The sequence below is a fragment of the Phasianus colchicus genome, chromosome 1, assembly GCF_987193195.1.
Source record: "Phasianus colchicus chromosome 1, bPhaCol1.hap1.1, whole genome shotgun sequence".
Taxonomy (NCBI): Eukaryota; Metazoa; Chordata; class Aves; order Galliformes; family Phasianidae; genus Phasianus; species Phasianus colchicus.
In genome coordinates this window covers 29,730,880-29,749,810 of record NC_143436.1, presented here as the reverse complement: position 1 = coordinate 29,749,810, position 18,931 = coordinate 29,730,880, and the positions used below count along the sequence as shown (strand labels likewise).

The following is an 18,931-nucleotide window of genomic DNA, read 5'->3' as shown; positions in this document are numbered from 1 at the left end:
TGTAGCTAGAGGCCCCAAAGTCTGAAAACAAAGAAGTCTCGCAAATAAAAACAAGTTCATCTGGAAATTATGTTGACTGGAAATAATGAAACATTTTCTCTTACGGATGTATATTCTCTCCCCAGCTCCTCCCCATCTTGCTGCAGCAATCTGTTTCCCACTGTTACCTTTAGCTCCTACAATGCCATGTGTTCTGACTTCCCCCCAGTATACACTCATCCCGTGCTCTGCAGGCCCTGGGCAAGACAGGAGCAAGGCAAGCTGAGATGTTTGCTGGCTCGGTGTCCAGAACAGGAAACACAGTGACCTTGCTGCTGCCTGCTTGGTTGGAAATTTCTAATTTAAGTCTTCACTTTCTACTCAGGCTGTGTATTTCTGTAGTATGATAGCTGTTTAATTCATCTGCCACTTTCCAGTAGATACAAAATTATTAGCAGGTAGTCAGAGAATCAAAAACTTGATTCTCTTAGAGACCAAGATAAAATACAAAACATACCAAATCAAACCATTCATAATATCCCCTTCCCCAGTCTGATCTCTGTTCCAGTTGACAAGACAATCTTCAGATGCAGGGCATGAAGGTCTTTTCCAACCAAAATGATTCCATGATTCTATGAAACGTATTCTGTCAACAGCTCTTCTCTTTTGGGATGTCTGAAGATAAATGAAGCCAAGTTCTGACATATGATCGTGAGCTTCACCAACAGATAAACTGCTTCCATGCTACATTTGGTGCAGCTTAGGGTCTGAAAGTGATCCCTAAAAGGCTAGTAGCCTCTCAGTTATTTTTAGTGTAAGTAAGCCCTTGAAATTGTGATCATACAACATACGAATCGGTACAAGGCTTAACACTTGGTTAACTCTTCCTCCCAAAAGCTCTGAAAAGCTCTCAGTCATTGACGTCACAAAAATCTTTCAATCTATGTCACCCATAATCAAAGTGAAACAGCCACCCTTACCCCACAGAAGCTCTTTCGGTTCTGCTACATAACAACATAAGAACGCAGGGGAGGGATACACAGGCTTTTTCTTACTGCTACAGAGAACCGCATCATTATTGTGAAAGCAGAAAGCTCTAATTCAAAAGACAGTTGTTATATCTTGAGTAACATTAATACATTTATTTAACTTTAATTTACTTTTCATTCATAAAAAGGACAAAGCACGGTCCTGCTCTATTCATTTGAAAAAGAAAAAAGAAGATAAAAAGTAACTAAAAAAACAGTTCAATATTCATTTGTATCAAATAATAGTAATATCAAGTTTCCTGAAATATAAAGAAACAACAAATATGTCTATCTATATAAACTTTAATTAAGAACCTTGCGTTTTAAAGCAGATGATACATTAGTTAGTTTTTCTTTACAGCAATTTGAAACTTCAGGTCCCAGTCGAATTTATACAGTTATGTGAAACAATGAAAAACTCTGAACTATCTGATGAGTACGTGAGACCTACCTCATCTGTGTTGCTGATTTAAAAAAGGAAGTGGCTTTCCCTCCCAGGTCATTTTCATGCAAAAACTAACCAGTTTTGCTTTTTACACCATGTATTAGAAAAGTAAAAGGCAATCATGCATTTGGCAAAAGTTTTAGTTGTGACTGTAGATTATATAAAAATGAGTCATACTGCAAAAGAACAAAACCAAATGAAATACAATAAAACACTTTTTTTTTTTTTTTGTACAGAAGGCTTACAGCATATTAGTTTCTCATGTATGAAGACAGATCATTTCTCTTTCAAATAATTATACAATTTACGAAACAGAGTAGTGCTTGACACTTTGACATTCCTCTATAGGGAAGTTATCACTTTCACCTATTTAAAAAATTTTCATATCGTAACAAATAGTTAAAATTAAACTAAAACAGTATTATTGATACTTCTTGATGAAGATTCTACACTTCTACATGTAAATATATAGTACAAAATTATACAAATTAAAGAAGGGGGTGAAAATCATTAATAGGCCTATTCTTGCTTCATGTAAATATTGTTATGGACCTCTACAGTATCAGTTCTAAAAAGATAAAATCTATTTCTAAGTAGCTAGCAAGGTTGTGCTAATAAAATATGATTCAAAGCTTATAATTCTTGAAGCATCAGACATTGCACTATTACTCGAGCCATCTGATTCAGTATCACTGTGTTTCTTCAACATTCACACTCAAACTAATTCCCAGCATACCATGGAAAACATAAAGAACGTGTATTTCTTTAAAAACTTAAAAAAATAAAACAAACTCCAAAAAAACACTGAAACACTTTAGACACAGTCAGAACAAAAACATTCTCTATCTCTAATAGAATTCCCATTTTGCAAAGGCCATAGCAAACATTTAGTTTCAACTGACATTTGGGAGCTGACTTTCATGTATTAACACACAGTTGGACCATTCAGTACTCTGTCAAATAGGGAAACAGTCCCAGAACTTTAAAACTCTTATTTACAACACTATGAATATTAGAATAATATCAAATTCTTGAAAAAGCATATAATTCTCCCAAATGCACGCTTCACCACAGGAAGGTAACACCTGGCATCTGCAGCATAGAAATGTAAATATAATAATTTTTAACTGTGCTACTCTGTGTCATTTACTGTATATCTATTTCTTTTTTTTATATTTTAAATCTTTTTACTTTAAAAAATAACATAAGCTTCCTACCATTTCATGGTCCATTTAACTGATCTTAATATGGACTATATCTTCAGTCTTCTATGTGTTATATTGCTACCTTAATAGTAATAATACTAAATCAAAATTGATATATTGTGCTGCTTCCCTGAAAGCTGACATATCACTCCTAAAATCATCAACAATGACCATAAAAGAATTTTCAACAGAACTGTTTTAAGAAAAAAATACAGTAAATCTATTGTCAGTAAAGTACAGGTAAACTCCTTTAAGCTGAGCATACTACGAATGTCTCAGGTATTCTGAACATATTTAAAATAAAATTTTTCTTGCCATTGACATTTACTTCAAGTCCTTCAAATTGTATCCAATAGCCTCAAGAAATATAGCTGTGAAAATGAACAAAATGTTTTTGCTTTGACTGTCTCTCAAAAAACCAGTAATCCCAATGAATGATGATGGGGCCATTCAAAAATATGCAGTACACAAAACATATAGGATAGTACAGACAGACGTAGTACTCTTACATTTATCACATACAATCAACATTTCAATCTCTATTATATTTCACAATTTGTTATTCAAGTTAAAGCACCTACGTATGGTGATTTTACTTTCACTGTACAGCCTATGTTATTGGGTTTTAACACTGTAACTTGCCCCATTAGACCGAATCATGCAACTGTCACAGATCAGCATAAGTGTTTTTATAAGGCATATTGGAACAAGTTAAAAATATTTCTTATCCTTTCAAAAGTTGATTTACTTAATGAAGGAGTTCCTGGATGCCTCAGTCCTTTTAAAGTCCATAGGAAATTGGTAGGGTAATTTATTTTAAAGTGTAATTTATTTGGCTTAGGATGGTGCCACAGGAATCAAGAGTTGCAGTCCTCCTCTTCAAAGGGAGTCCCTTGTGTTCGGGTGAGGACAAGGTAAATCCAGCTACATTCAGAATCCCGAGTAGGCAAGGACAGCGAGGGCAGGCAGCACCAGGCCCAGAAGCAGAGTCGGTACTCCAGCAGTGGCACCTGCACAGTGAACAGATAACAACGTGGTGTTGATTTTTCTTTAGCATTACTCAGAGTAGGGAAACAAAGCTGGATGTCAGCAAGAATGCAGGGTAAGAAGACTGAAAAACCAGCTGGTGTATCTCAACACAGCTCCTACCTGTATGGATAATCTGAAACGGACAAAGAGACTTTCTACAGCACAGCAGAGGACTTGGTCTTTTGTTCTGCAAGAGTTGTTTATGCAGCGTGTTTATACAAGCAGCAAGGCCATTCAGAACACATCAGTGTATTTTGATTTGGATGGTCCAACAAGCCAGGAGGTTATAGCAGGAGGCAAAAGGTCAAAATAAATATTTAAGCATGTGAAAACAAAATTAATGGAGTCTTTGAAATGTGATGAAGCAAAGGGACACCTTTGGAAAAGTTAATGTTATTATGATCAGCAATAATCTGAGAGATGTCGAAGAGCCTGGTCCATTTGTTTACCTGCTTGATTACAAAGTCCAGATGGCTGGCTTCTAGCAGTGTGGCATTTACACATCTGTGTCTGTGCAAGTCACAAGGATCTTTCTAGAAAGACAGATCTGCAGGCTTTATGTGTCAGCCTGAGAAGTTTCTGTATCTTTGTTCTTGAATATTCTGTTAATAAAGGGCTTTACTAATTAAAAGTCATCAAAATATGATAGTGAGTGTAAAAAAAACCCATGATGATTTAAAGTGAGAATTTGACCAAATAAATTCTGGTAGGTCACCTTCAAGCATTTATTTCTTGCAGAATTTCCTACCCACAATCATAGGGAGAAAGTAAGGAAAATAGATAGAAATGAAACTGACTGATAACAAAAAACCTTTTTCACAAAGTATGCAGGCTGAGTACAAATCAGACAACTGCAGAGCTCACGAGCTCATTAGTTAACTGTGGATATACAAAAGTGGTATTATTCAATTGTTTGTGGTTCCCACATACATAACTGCAGGGATATTTATTTATTTATTTATTTATTTATTTATTGGGATGGTGTTTTCATGATATGTCTCAACACAGTATGGGTTTGACTTCCTTCTGATCAGTGAATTCGATGATGCACTACCTAACATGTACTATTCCCAATTCCAGGACGAAAGCTTTGCTCTATAAAGAAGTCTTCTAAGAATCACCACATGCAATCTTAATTGTTGTACTAGGCAGGGTTTTTCCTCTTTTCAGTCATTTAATTGAGCCTTCAGCTGCAGTTCTCCATGTTCAGAGCACTATCTTCTTTTCTCCTTCGACTTCAAACAGCCCTCTGTCCAAATTCAGGAAGTTCTTTGGAAAGCCAGTTGAGAGCATATCTCAAGCTAGAGTGCTTATTCTTCTTTCCTTCAACTAGCTTATTACAGTACTTCCAACTCATTCCTGAATGTTGTCACAGTGGGAAGAATTACGTTCTACCAGATATATATAATACATGTGTACCACTGGAGCAAGTTGGGTCTAAAGACACCTTTCAGCCAAAATCAAATGTATGTCCTCTCCATCCCAGGAATGGAAGGAAGTTCCTATAGCTTGTCATATAGCAACTCATTTAACAGAAACAGGACCACGAGCCACTAGCAAACAGAAGGCTTGGCATGTTTACAAGAGGCCTTAAGCAGTGAATTTTGAGTGCTATTAGAAAGGCAGATCTAAAAGGCAGTGTCTCCTGACTCATGGTGGAAGCTCTACACAGATTCTATCAGAGATCTGTCAGAAAATTGCCTCTGAGACGGAGCCAACTATTTCCCTTCCTGTTTCTGTCACAGGAGGAGGAAGCAAGCATTTTCACATCATCCTGGTTTCTCTGCTGTCCATCCAGGGAGAAAGTTCACAGCATCTGCCACGAAATCAGAACTTTAGGTCTTTCCCCACAGAATTTCTTTTCAACTTCAGGGATGTTCCTCTTACTCTGCTCACTCTTTCCAAGTCTCTCACCCCATTCCTCTCAGCTCTGCTCCTCTCTCAAATAAAGATGTTTCTGCTGCTCCACTCTCTTCTCTGTCCCCCACATTAAACTCCATCTGCTGCTTTCTCTTACTTCTGACCCCCTCAAATCTCTTCTCTGCTCCTACTTCTCCCCTTTCCTTAAGCACTGTGGAGAGCCTTTCTGAAGTTCTTCTGAACTTCTTTCTCACATCCAAGCACTTGGAAAACCAAGATAAGAGACCTACCGATCTTTCTTCATTTCTTCAATTCAGCTGTAAAAAGTACAGCACAATAAAAGATAAAATTAAGGAAAATACTGAAAGGTTGCTTCGAAGTACCCATAAATGGAGGAGATTTACATTAAGATGTATACAAATGTATGTTCAGATAAATTCTCATACATAACAACTATGCATTCTGACAACTGTGAAAAGTGTGGGAGCATATTAGTCTATGCTTTTTAGAGATTTGTGAGGCACATCATTCTTTTTGTGTAGTATTTATCCTCAAATATCAAAGTAATCGCTTTTAATGAATGAGTAATGGCCATAGAAAACAAATTCTATATTCTATGCTTAAGAATATCCACAAAAACATATTCTGCCTTTGTCAGAGTAGGAAAATGCAGTTGCAAAGACACAACTGAAGTCATATTTTGAACGCTTCTGATTAAAGAAAACATGAAGAAAAAATGATGGGAAAATAAAAGGAAATTTCTATCTGCACAAAACTATTCTACAAAGAGAAACGAATAATAAATCTTGCCCTGAGATGCACTCACTGGCTTCAGAATTAACAGTTAGCAGGTCACCCCATCACAGCCATTCCTTACAAGGCATCAGACAGCACATTAACGGAACATTGTGAGGATAAATCCACATTAAATTCATCTTCTCTTTTCATACATTTTTTTGTTATACTACCAACCCACGTGTCAGGAAGCGTATTTTAATTGAATTACCATTCACCACTGCATGATGGCCTGTACTCTTCAGTAGCTCATGAACAGAAATCAATGCACATTGTGCCCAAGTAACGATCACAGTTAGTTCTGTGCAACAGAGTACTGCAGCTGTGATCTGCCAGTTTTAACAACCTCTCAAAAAACTAGAGAAATGCCAGATAAAGACTTAGTGAATGTGAAGAGATAAACATGTGGATTTAAATGAAAACAGAAGTGTTATTAAACTCCTCCTGAAGTCTAGCCAGGCATGAACAATTTAGCAGTATAAAGCTTCATTCTCTCCTCAGTGCTACAACATTTTTTCTGTTCTCCCAATCAGCATCTTATGTATCCAGCACGCTTGCCATTGCAAGATACAGTCATGAAAATAGAGGCCAAAACCAAATCACTGTCACATCACCTAATTACCATTCCAACCCATTATCTGTGGACATCAGATCAAGATTCCTCATTTCCTTCACACCTTAAATTCATTTTTTTCTCAACAGCCCCAAACAAAAGCAGCCATGAAATCTTGTTTTCTTGCTATATTCACATGAAGGCCTTACTACTAACTATCTCATGAACAGCTGCTTACCTGAGTAAATGAAGGGCACAAATGCTGGACAGGTTTGTGTTCAGCAAGACCTTTAGCTACCACAGGAACTCCTGGTAAAGTCCTACTAATCCACAGCTTTCTATTTGTACTTTATATTCTTTGTTGCCAATTCAATCTTCTAAAGTCGAGAGTAAATTTTTTTATATTTCTGAATGGAAATTCCAAATTTTCTGGCATCTTGAATACTATGCAACGTTTTCTAATTACATTCAAAAGTAATGAAATTAATTTAAGGTTCACATGAAAGAAGTTAAAACAATTCAGACTTCTGTATATTTCCCAAAACTCTGCAATGACTTCTTATTAAAAATATGTCATTATTTTCTTTAAGTCTTACCTATCTTTAAGACAAGACATTTCTGGCCCTTTTCCCAACATTAGTATCCTTTCCATATTGATTACAAAAAAAGTGTAGAAGACTATTTAGAAATCTTACTTTCATCAGTTCTGTGGAACAGGAAATTAGTTCCTGATCATCTGTGAAACTGTCATATGTAAATAACTTCTCTTTCTCAGTGAGAAAGCATCTGCTCTGCCAACATACACAAACGTCAAGCTGTTCCTTGGCTGATCATGAACTGATCCTGTTGTAGCAAAACTCCTTCTCTGCTTTTGTTATCAAGAGATATTGTTGAAGAATTAATCTCTATTAAATTACATCAGTTTTCTTAGTTCCTGGGAACTGAGCATTGCGGGGAATATCTACATGAATGTTCTAGTTTGAGGAGTGTGATCTGAAGTATCTCAGCTGACCCACTTACTGGGCTTTATTTTGCACTGTGGAGCTGACTTAGGCACACTGCGCAAGAACAGAAGAGACAGCATGCAAAGCAAAACCCAGCCTCAGCATACACTGTGGATACGATGTCAACTGTTTTTTTCTACACATCCACCCTTTACTGTGCTGTACGAATCAGTGAGGTAGACGCAGACTGACCATCTGAATGATACAGTAGATGCAACACATTTTCTGACAAAACCTATCATAAATTTATTACAAGTGAGTAAGGAAAACAGAATATTTTCTTATCAGAATTGAGATTTTATATGAATAATAATCAGTTTAAGTCTGTAGCAGAACGAAGTTTTACTCATTATTTAATAAATGTATGTGCCTTTGCACCTATTTTGAAAAAATTGATTTTTTTTTTTTTTTGAACAAAACTCCTACATACTTTCCTGTAAACAATATTCTCCTTTTGGTCCAGTGCCCACGAAGCAATGTTCATCAGGGCTGCCTGTTTCTATATTTCTCCTTTTTACTTTATGAAAGGTAAATGCAAAGCCTTCTCAAATTGTGTATCTCCTTGCTTGCAACTAAGCATGTTCGCTTCTGTGGGAAATAACTGAGCCAACTTGAAAAGGTATTTTTGCCTCCTCAGATCCTCTGAATACTGTTCCTTAGTTTCTATAGCATCCTGTAGGCTCCATCAATATCTGTTTTGAGTGCATATTTACCCAGGCAGAACAGAAAAGTGGGAAGGGAAGAAATACATTTTTTTTTAGGTTAAACTACACTGCATAAAATGAGTGAGTTGGATTGTCATTCTGTGAACTGGCTTCTGAAAAGAAATATTACTTGTCCCAGCTGGAAATAGCATCTTCAAGAAAGGCTACTGCTACTAAGAAGAAATGGGAAAAATCAGGCAGACATGGTTTCCAATTCTGCTATTCCTATTTATGGTAAATGGGAAATAATTGAACTAATTAAAATATATTTATCTTGCATCAGTGACAACAGTGCTAAGTCATAGGTCCAATTTTCCATTGTCTAGGATTACTTTTATATAGGTATGAGGAAATTTTCTTCTTGTCTATGCCATAAACATTTCAAGAAAGGCTCTATAGAGTAATTCTGTGAATTACAGTTTTGCAGCACAGTAGACGTGATGGCAATAATGCTGTCTGTGCATTTCCCTGTGCTTAGTGCTGTGCTAATGTTTACTGCGTGCTTTAGAACACTTTTAAAACTATTACAAGAACAAGAGAGACAGCATTAAAAACACGTTCAAAGGACTGCTGATGGTCTGAGTGGTTTATTCACCCACTGTTAGTTTGTCTTTTCCTACTTCAGAATCCATAACAGAGCCAAACAAGCTTTTTGTTTTGTTCTGGCAACAGCACCTGGCTTGCTGGAAGCTGCATAGGCTACCTTTCTATTGACTCTGGCCCCGCTGGAGACCTGCACTGCCAAAATGACAAGATGCCTTAGACTCTGAGGAAAATGAGATAATATTCAGTTGGCAGACTATTACTAAATGTCAATAAATGTGAATTATTTCTCAGAATCTTCTTCCCCTTTGCAGATTTGAGATTATCTTGCATGAATAGTTAATTAGAAGACCACATGCAGTATTTTTAAAATGTACTTTTAAAGTGACATACTTAACAAATAAGAGCAAGAACAATCTCTGGAGGTCTGTCTGTGACCCAGATTTGTACTTCCAACCATTTTGTGAGATTCAGGCAAGTGCTTGTTATACCTTTCAGCATCTGCTCTCTCACACCTGACAAACTGGCTTACAAGAAGCTCAAGCAGTACTGCCAGACCAAGCAAGGCTGAATCATGTGTTCTGCTAAGGAGAGGTGTTCACTGCTGGAAATCGTCTGCAGAAGCAGCAGGAGGAGCTTGGAGCAAATTTTAGTAGTTTGTCACATAGAAAAATTCATCTGCAGTTACAGAGATTGCATGGTATGGCAAAACACTTGGCTGTGAATGTTCCACACAGATGTATTCTTCATTGCCTCAGAAATTATGGTTGATAACTTCTCAGAGGAATTCAGCCATTTTCTCTGGTAGTCTCATTGACAAGGCCTAATATTTCAGGAAAAAGAAAAAAAAGGGAGGCCAAAAAAGAAAGTTTAATCATAACCCTGAGATGAATTTACAGCCACTTTTCTGGTTCTTCTGACTGGGTACTGGGTTATCACACAGTACTACATGGGACGCCCTAGCCTTCATGTCTTCTGATATCTGTCTTAAGTGACTCACTGTGGTTCCACGTTGCCTTTTTCTGATCCAGGTTTTGGAATGCACACTGGAAGAACATTACATACTATGAGAAAAATAAAATGTACAGTCACAGCTATTTCTTCTCAGTGTGCATCATTTAAAGACCAAAAAGATAGTATAGATTTGAAAAGGAAAAAAAAGACATTTATGTTGATTAATATTTACACACTTTGATATACACAGAGTTACAGAGGAATCTTCTTAGGGCCCTGTGATAGCCTAGTGGTGTGACAATAGAGGATATAGCTGCAGATAGTTCAAAATGTAGAAGACACTAGTTATTGAGACTTATATAAACTATAAGACTAATGTCTCTGTGATTCAAACTTCTGCGATGAATCCAGTCTCTAAAATCAAAGAACCAAAAGTTCACAGGTCAAGAAAATTTTCAAGCTGCTTGAGAAAAAAAAATTGTGACTGGCCTTCTTTCAGAATTTCTCAAATGATAAAGTTCTTACTTCAGCGACGCTATAGAAAAAAGCCACAAGCACCAAATTCGATACTCTGAACAACTCATTTGAACAGATATGAAAGATTCCTTTGAAATTTGACAGCATTAATATTCCTCCTTCACTTCCCCATTGGCTGAATATAACTGCTGAACAGGAACAGAAGATAAACAAGTACCTTGGTATCACTCTCACAAACCTTACTTCAAGGACAAATCTATCTTCACCTCTCCACTTATTGCTTCTATGAAAAGGCTTTAGAATATGGTGAAAGTAAAATATATGGCATTAACATTTAAAAGCAAGAACATTCTGACATTTTAGTCCTTGAAGTATCCTGAAAATCGCATGGAGCATTTCAGTATGTAATAAGATGTGCTATTAATAGATCTGCAGAAAGAAGGCAAACATACACCAGTATTTCCCATATGGTCACTGTCATTTAAAAGATAATTCTGACTTAGCAAATAGGTGATTTTATCTGTGCTTTATACCTGCAGTAACTAAAGTAATCAGAAAATCACCAATGGCTTTTGTCAAAGAATCACTGGTGTTTGTCCTGTTACAAGCGAGAGAGGTTTCGTGCAAAAGTATGATACAACAGATGTCTAATCTAGGGGCTCTGAATCACTCTCCTCACTAAATGAGAAGAAAAGTAGTTTGGTTGGGTTAGGTAAATAACTGAGAGTTATGAGTGTGCCACCACTTCATGGCACCCCTAAGATAATTTGTTAACCACTGAACTTAAAAATAATTTGAATAATGCACTTCTATTGCTACTACTAAAAATTAAAATGTGCAAGAATTGTCACAGCTAGAAACTATTCCCTTCTTCATTCCTTCATCCCTGTAATCACCTTTGCAATCCTGTCTAGATTATTAAGTGGAAAAAATAATGAGACAAGTCCTCCAAATATTACTTTAAACCACTCTAAAGATCACTTGCCTACCTTTGATTTCTCAAAGCAATTAAAAATGCTGTATATAGTTCAGTAGTTAAATGTCCTACCAAGAGGTGAAATTAGAATATGCATTTGTATTAAATTAAATCATTATGCATCAAAGGAATTACTATATTAATCGAAAATATGCATCTCAGTATTCAGTCTATGGGCTATGTGATTTTTTTCTGCAGTGTTCTATTTATTGTGTTGCTACATTTAAAGAAGAGAGAGTTAAAATACATAATGAACATTCAGATTTCTTCCATCTTCCTCTAATGTTGAAGTGAATATAATATCAAGCATTTTGCTTCATTGTTGAATTGATGGGCCTATTGAAACAGTGGCTATCAAAAACTTGCCAATTTTTTCAAAAGAGTATTTTTAACTGTATAGTGAGCTACAATTTATTTTTCTTCGCCTATTTAAACATTTTAGAAGTCAGTCATTGATTGGTGGATAACATCCAAGCTACTGAGAACAGTAAGGAGAGTATATGAGGATTTCAAAAGAACTAATCCTTTGTCTATCAACTAAATATTATTCAAGCATTTTGTAGTACACTTTCCTAAAGCTGGGAGTACAGGGTCAGATTTAATGAGTGACACCGAAGCCTCTGCCTCATTCAGGACACTGACTCCAATGAAATGGAAAGAAAAACAAATACATTGCCTGCAGAGTACAATTTTGTCTCATATTCTTCCCTACATCTGTCAATCAGTAGTTCCTGAGTCAAGGGCTGGATATAGGGCATTGTTTTAAACAAAGTAGTGGCAGACCAGGTCTGTATTTATAATTCTGTCCTGCTCTGTCTCCTGGCACTGGAAGTTCTGCAGTTTAATTCTGTGTCATGTAAAAGAGTATTATTTGGATAGCTTTCAACTTGCTACCTGCTTTTACTGAGTACCTTCATCCACATACTATGAAGAAAAGTGAATGTTTTTCTGGTTACTTTTTCCCTACTATGAATGATTACTTTACTAACTACCCTTAGTCTAGCTGAAGATCCTTGCTACACTTACAGAATTCACCTCATAGCTGTAGTATCCTCCCTTGACTTTCTCAATAGTTTTTCAGTATTTGTCTTATCTTTTTGTTATCTTTAGAACTTTATCATCAGAAATCCAACTACAATTTTTAAAAAATATGTTTCTATGGCAGATACACATTCCTATAGCATTCTTATAAGCTTGGTGACAGTTGGCATAATCTATGACATGTAAAAAGGTGTCTCAAGTTGTGGTACGTTTCTTTCTTGCTAATGCTGAAAAGCTTTACAAAGTTCCCAGACACTCACGTGACTGTGCAATAACCCTCAGCTGGGATTTTGTGGGTGATTCCTGAGCTTACATAGACAGGCAAGTTGCAACTCAGATTGAAGATGAAAGCAGGGCATGAGAAGTTACAAGGTCCTTTACAAGACAATTCACTTTTGTTGTTTTCTGATGTATTCTGTGTATTCAGACTTTCCCACATAAGTGAACATAAATGACCAACACAGCATCAGGATTATCACAGGATAGTGCATTCTAAAAATATAATCAGATAAGAAAACATATCCACAATCTGCCCTGCAAGAGAAGGAGAAGAAACTGAAATTAAGGATAATTTGACTTGTCAAGAAAATGCTTGCTCTAGCACTAAATATATTACAACACATGCAATCATCAATCCTTAGTTCTCAAAAGGAGAAATTAAAGAAAACCAAACAAGTTGTTTCAGGCAGATTTTTGTACCAAGTTGGAGAGTACTCTGAATATCTTCTACTTATATTTCAGGCCATGAGACAACACTCAAGTACACTGTAAAAAATCTAGTCCTCATAGAGGAGAGTTATTTTGGAAGTGTATTTTTAGTTTAGTAGAACCTTTTAGTTACATTCTTGTCACAAACTTAAAAATTCCAAAATCAGTAACAGAGACTGCCATGTAACATACAGCCAGAGGCCTCTTTTCATAAGCGTGCCTTATGATTTTTACCTTTTTCCTGTTATTTTTCTTATAACTGCAACCAACTTTGCAACAGACAAACATTTTCAAATTACGATCAAGAGAGCTTGATTGTAATACATAGAAATTGAATGACCACCTGATTTGTTTGACATTAATGTGTGCAACATATATTAATATTCCCTTTAAATCATAATTTAAAAAAAAAATAATTAAAATGCTTGTGAATTCCTATAGGTAAAAGTTTTACATTTGCTTTGAAAAAACTGTGTACTTCAAAGTAAATATTTCTTCAGGATCATAAAACATGGCCTTGGCAAATAGAATTCATAAATACACACACACATATATATTTATATGTAAGCAGTGAAAGCAAAGCTATAATTTTGTTTAATTTTGTTTTCCTGTTGTAAGCATATGCAGTATGTAAGTTATTCTTTGTCTATGTTACTACTTAAAATGAGATATTAACCTTATTTTATATTTGAAGGTGAAAGTGTTATCTTTATTTTTTTAATGAATGTTATGAAGTTATCCTCCTTCCTCATGGATGAAACTTCAAGATTTGAGAGCTCGCTTCTATTTTTCTTTACTCTGACATAAATTAACTGCACTGAGGCCAATGCAGTTACACAAGTGAAGTGAGAAAAGTATTAAGTATCCCATGGTTTTAGTTCTGACTTACTGCAAGATTGCTTTTATTACATTAAGAGTAGTATTATGACAAAGCATTGCAATCCATAAAGCACAAAAGAGAGAAAAACATAATTTTCAGCCTTTAATGTATTTCATAGAAAATAGATAAGCCTACTATTAGCTGTTGGAATGGACTCCTTTGGCCATACAAGTAGTGCCAATCATCAAATAGTTGTGGTACCTCAAGAATTATTTTTCAATTGCATAGCTCATGTATTTATTATAGTGGGCTTGAAAAGTATCTGCAACCTCTAACTGTATGACAGACACTGCTCAGTAAAATACAGTGGTTCACAACTAGTCTACAGATTGTAGCAATATGCCAAAATGCAGCTCAGCACATATGCAGTAAATGATTTTATGATAAGAACTCACATTTCAAGATGCTCACAGAGCAGAAATGTGTGTGTGATGGCTGCTTGGTAAATTTCCTTTACATCGTGCTCAGCTAAAATAGTGCATCCTTAGGAAGGTGACTGGATATAAGTGGGCAAAGGTGCTTTAGGATGTTTTTCCTCCTTCGTCAGCCTATGCCTAGGTTTTTTGTGAGATGGAGAAAAACAAGGTTTGTGCCTCAAATAAGAAGCTAGAAATAACATGCAGTTCTAGCTTCTTTTATATTTGACTTTCAAATGTAACTTTGCTTGTTAAAATGTACTGGTGATTTAATACGTAAGTCAAGATCTCAGTGCTATCTAGGGCTCCTGAGCTAGGTATTCTTGTAAACAATTCAGCAAGAGTTCAGAACTGCACATCTACAACACGTGACTATGCTGTAGCCTCCTAGCACAGCAATTTCAGCCACACAAATCAAGGGGATGGTGTTGGTTTGCTAAAAAGTGCAATTCAGATGCTTGAAATACAGGGCAAATGGTGCTTCTAAGGTCCTGCCCAGCCTCCAGTTGCTGATCCAGAAGACGTAAGGTCTCCTGTAGAACCTGTCATACCTGCCAGCCTTACATGGATGTTTCTGATAATCTAGGGCACGTCAAATGCCAGAAGCATTGCTTAAGCTGTTGAATGTTTAAATATCTGAATCACACCCTAGATGAACACTGTTTATAATGGAAATATAGTTACCTAACTTGGTCATATGAAGTAGATTACTTTGGATTTGATACCCAATGAATAGCAGGAAGACATAAATTTGGAAGAAGCACAGGTTTTTTAGACGCTCCTCTCTCTTCCGTGCATCCTTCCAGTTTGCTTAGGATGTGTTCCATCCTGGTCAGCATCCAGGCTATATTCAGTCCCTGTTCTTGCTGTTTAATTCTCCCCACTCTTATACAAGAAATTAATTAAGTTTGAAAATTCTGGAATCAGATGCCTAAAGGTAATGGTCCTGTCTAACTTAAATAAGATGCTTTATGCTTTGCTTTCTCTGTTGTTTACATCACTCTGCACATATAAGTTCCATTCTGGCCAGCTGACCACCAAAACATTTGTTTCTAGGAAACCAAGCCTCCTCTGCATGTTTCCAAGAAAAATCATCATCCCAGATAGCATGGGAACTTAAGGTCATTCAAACCAACTGTGCATAATCACAACCTTATATAAAATTACACACTAAGGAAATGTTACACAAATCAGGAAGGGACATTATATCCTGGAAAGCTAGAACTCTGGGAAGGATTTAAGGATGGGGTTGGAAAACAAGCTGAACACCATTTTATAGTCCAGTGCAGTGAAATAAATGACTAATGAAAGCCTTTCATAAATAATGCTGGGAGTAGTAAATGTAGGGAGGCAAGACCATCTCCTCAGACAGCAGTACATACAGTTGTAGCGTTTATAGGCCCGAGGGAATTCTCAGAAGTCAGAGAAATGAAGAGCTGTCAAAATTCTTTAAGACCTGAAGAAAAGGCTATCACTGAGAAAGTCAAGGCACTGATTCCATTCAGCATTTGGTCAGTCACTTGATTGATATGTATAGGTTGTTCTGAAAGTAATGCCTCCTATTTATGAGATATAAAAAGCACAGTAACGCTACTTGATGTAGCAAATTCTCACATACAAAACACTCTTTTTCAACATAGTCATTTCCATTACCTAGGCATTTTCACCAGCAATGAACAAGAGCTGGCATGCTGAGCTCCTAAAAATCTGTACCAGCAGAGGTGACCCACTGTTGCTGTCACCACTGCTGAAACGCACCACTCACCGCTCCACTGTGTTCACATCCACTGGTTGGCCTCCAGAAACAATCAGCAAGTGTTGATGAATGTCAATAGGTGCCATTTTTTCTGCATGGGGGAATTCAGTGACACAACTTTGATTCATTTTCAGGTCAGCTGCCATTGTGTCAGACTGCCCCTCTGCTGCCATCTGTCGCATCGCAACAACATTAACTGAATTCTGGTGGGAGGGTTCAGCCTCTACTGCCATACCACCACCATCTGCCTCTAATTTGTGAGCCAACATAATAAAACAGGAGTCATTACTTTCAGAGCAGGCATTGTATATACCTATCTTAATGGAGGGGAATAACAGGTATAATAAGATTTTTTAGTCTAGACAGAAACTATAAAAGAAAGCAATGGGTGGATCTCAAAACCAGATAAAAATAGGGAAAAAGTTGTCATCAGCGAAGGTGATTAATGACTGGAATCAACTCCCACAATTATCCACCTCTAGATTCCATTTTACCAAGACTGGAGTAGATGCTTCATCCATACAAGACTGGTGATACCCATGAGTTCACATTAGGTGATTTAAACTGTATATATTACTGAAAAGCAGCAAGTCAGAGATCCACTCTTTTCAGAATTGGCAGATTTTCTTAAAATACATTCACAAGATAGCACAGATGTTGCTTTTTTAAAAGACACAATAATGATTGCATTGATGGTGTGACAACAATATTGTTGTGTTTAAACGATACTATCCCCAAAGTTCATCTTTTAATTAAAGAAAAAAATAAAATAACACAGCACATGTTTAAATCATAATCGTGCAAAACACTGTCTGAGTCCTTGACATCATTATATTTTCTGCTTTATACAAAGTGTGCTAAGACACTACTTAAATTGCAAAAGTAGTAGGGAAGGGACGTACAAATCATGTCTGACCTTGTATTTAGAGTCAATAGCGAACATAAGATGAATCAGCGTGGCCACCCTCTTTACCAGTCATCCAAATCACTCTGAAGTTGAACATTTTGCATCTCTCATTTCTTCTTAATCTGTTTGTGGTACAGCTTCTCTTCTACCCTGAGAAGTGGAACTCTCCTAGCAATTGGTTTGTGGACCTCTGTGGACCACTTTTTTCTCAGTTGCCTTTCTCCTTGTTGTGGCAGTTAACAGTAGAATGAGATGCAGAGGTACCAGATACTAGGAATTACAGGACTATTGCAAATTGACTTCTTGAGCCCTAGGCATGCACATGTATTATGCATGTGTAATTATGCTTGCAGTAAACTACTGAAAGTGGCAGCATAACTGAGGGCACCTGTAGAAGCAGTGATATCTGGAAGACTGACAGTGCTTCCTGGACTGAGTTGGGCCACTGCTGAAGTGTCTTGTGTGCATTATCAGACTTCAGGAACACTTAAGATTAACCATAATTATCAGTGCAGTCACTTCTGAAGAGCTAGCTACCTCTCCAGTTTTGGGCATAAATGTTGTGGACATCTCTGGAGAGTGCACAAGAAGAAAGTGCTTACTCTAAGATTTCCAAGGAGTGTTGGAAGGAAAGAAGAAGTTATCTGCTCACCTGAAATTTTAATTTGAGCTACTTCTCCATCTCCTCCTTCACTGTGTGCTCGGACCTCAACAACATATTCACCATCACTGGGGACTGGGACCTCTATTGTGTGTTTTCCAGTTGAAAACAACTTGCCTTCATGTTGTCCATCTGGTCTATATAGCACCTAGGAAAGCCAGAGCAAACACTGTTATTGAAATGCCACATTTCACAAAAATATACATGTACAATGAGTGAATTAAAAGGTATTAGGTTTATGCGTGTATGTATCTCAAAACTTAGCTGCAGGTACCATCTTTTACCTTTTTACTTAGGGTGAATCTAGATAAGATGTTTTTTCATTGATTTCTCTGTCATAGAATTTACACCACCTTTTGAAAAATAATTTCAATTTTCTACATTCAGAATAAGTGTTTGAATGATGGAGGATAAGAATGGAGGGTGGCAAAGAACATCAAATAAAAACCTCACTTCTCAGGTAGGTTTTCTGACATAAGATTGATTACCATTTTCATAAATTAAACCATTATTAATTTTATTATTAAATTTCAGTACTGTTAAACTATTGCAAATATGACAGTGTATGTCCTGTGGGACCTTTAGAAAAGATCTCCACTTTCTCTTGAATTATCTCTGGAAAATATTTACACCAATTCCCAGGAATTAATTCAACTCCTCAAGGAAAAGCTGTACGTGTGGCAAATAATACTAAGTTTCCTACCACCAAGCAAGCAGCAAACTTAAACACAAAATAATTTCTGAAGCTTTTTATACACTCTATGGTTAGTATACACACTTGCTCTAGTTACACAGTGATTGCATCTGTCAAGACTAGATGATAGTTCATGTCCTCTGCCTTCCCTGACTGTAAAGAACTTATGTTCTTCTTTAACTGAAAGAACTTGTGTTCAGTTCTGCAACTGTAGCTTCCATGGAGATAGGAGAGAAAGCTGAAACAATGCAGCTGGTAAAAGGAGAAACTATTAACAAAGTTAATATTCAGTTTAGCCTATAGACTAAATTTAATC

The 18,931-nt window shown here is 36.5% G+C and overlaps 1 protein-coding gene across 1 annotated transcript in view; it reads right to left on the bottom strand.

Moving 5' to 3' along the window:
• Positions 1-1,166: 1,166 nt before the first annotated feature.
• The window catches only part of CNTN1 (contactin 1), a 241,168-nt gene continuing 223,403 nt past the window's right edge, over positions 1,167-18,931 (bottom strand). The window contains exons 23-24 of the mRNA XM_031589583.2: positions 17,913-18,069; positions 1,167-3,667 (exon numbers count right to left, since the gene is read on the bottom strand). Coding sequence (XP_031445443.2) covers positions 3,588-3,667; positions 17,913-18,069 — 237 coding nt within the window. The 3' untranslated portion in view covers positions 1,167-3,587. The remainder of the gene's footprint in view (positions 3,668-17,912; positions 18,070-18,931) is intronic.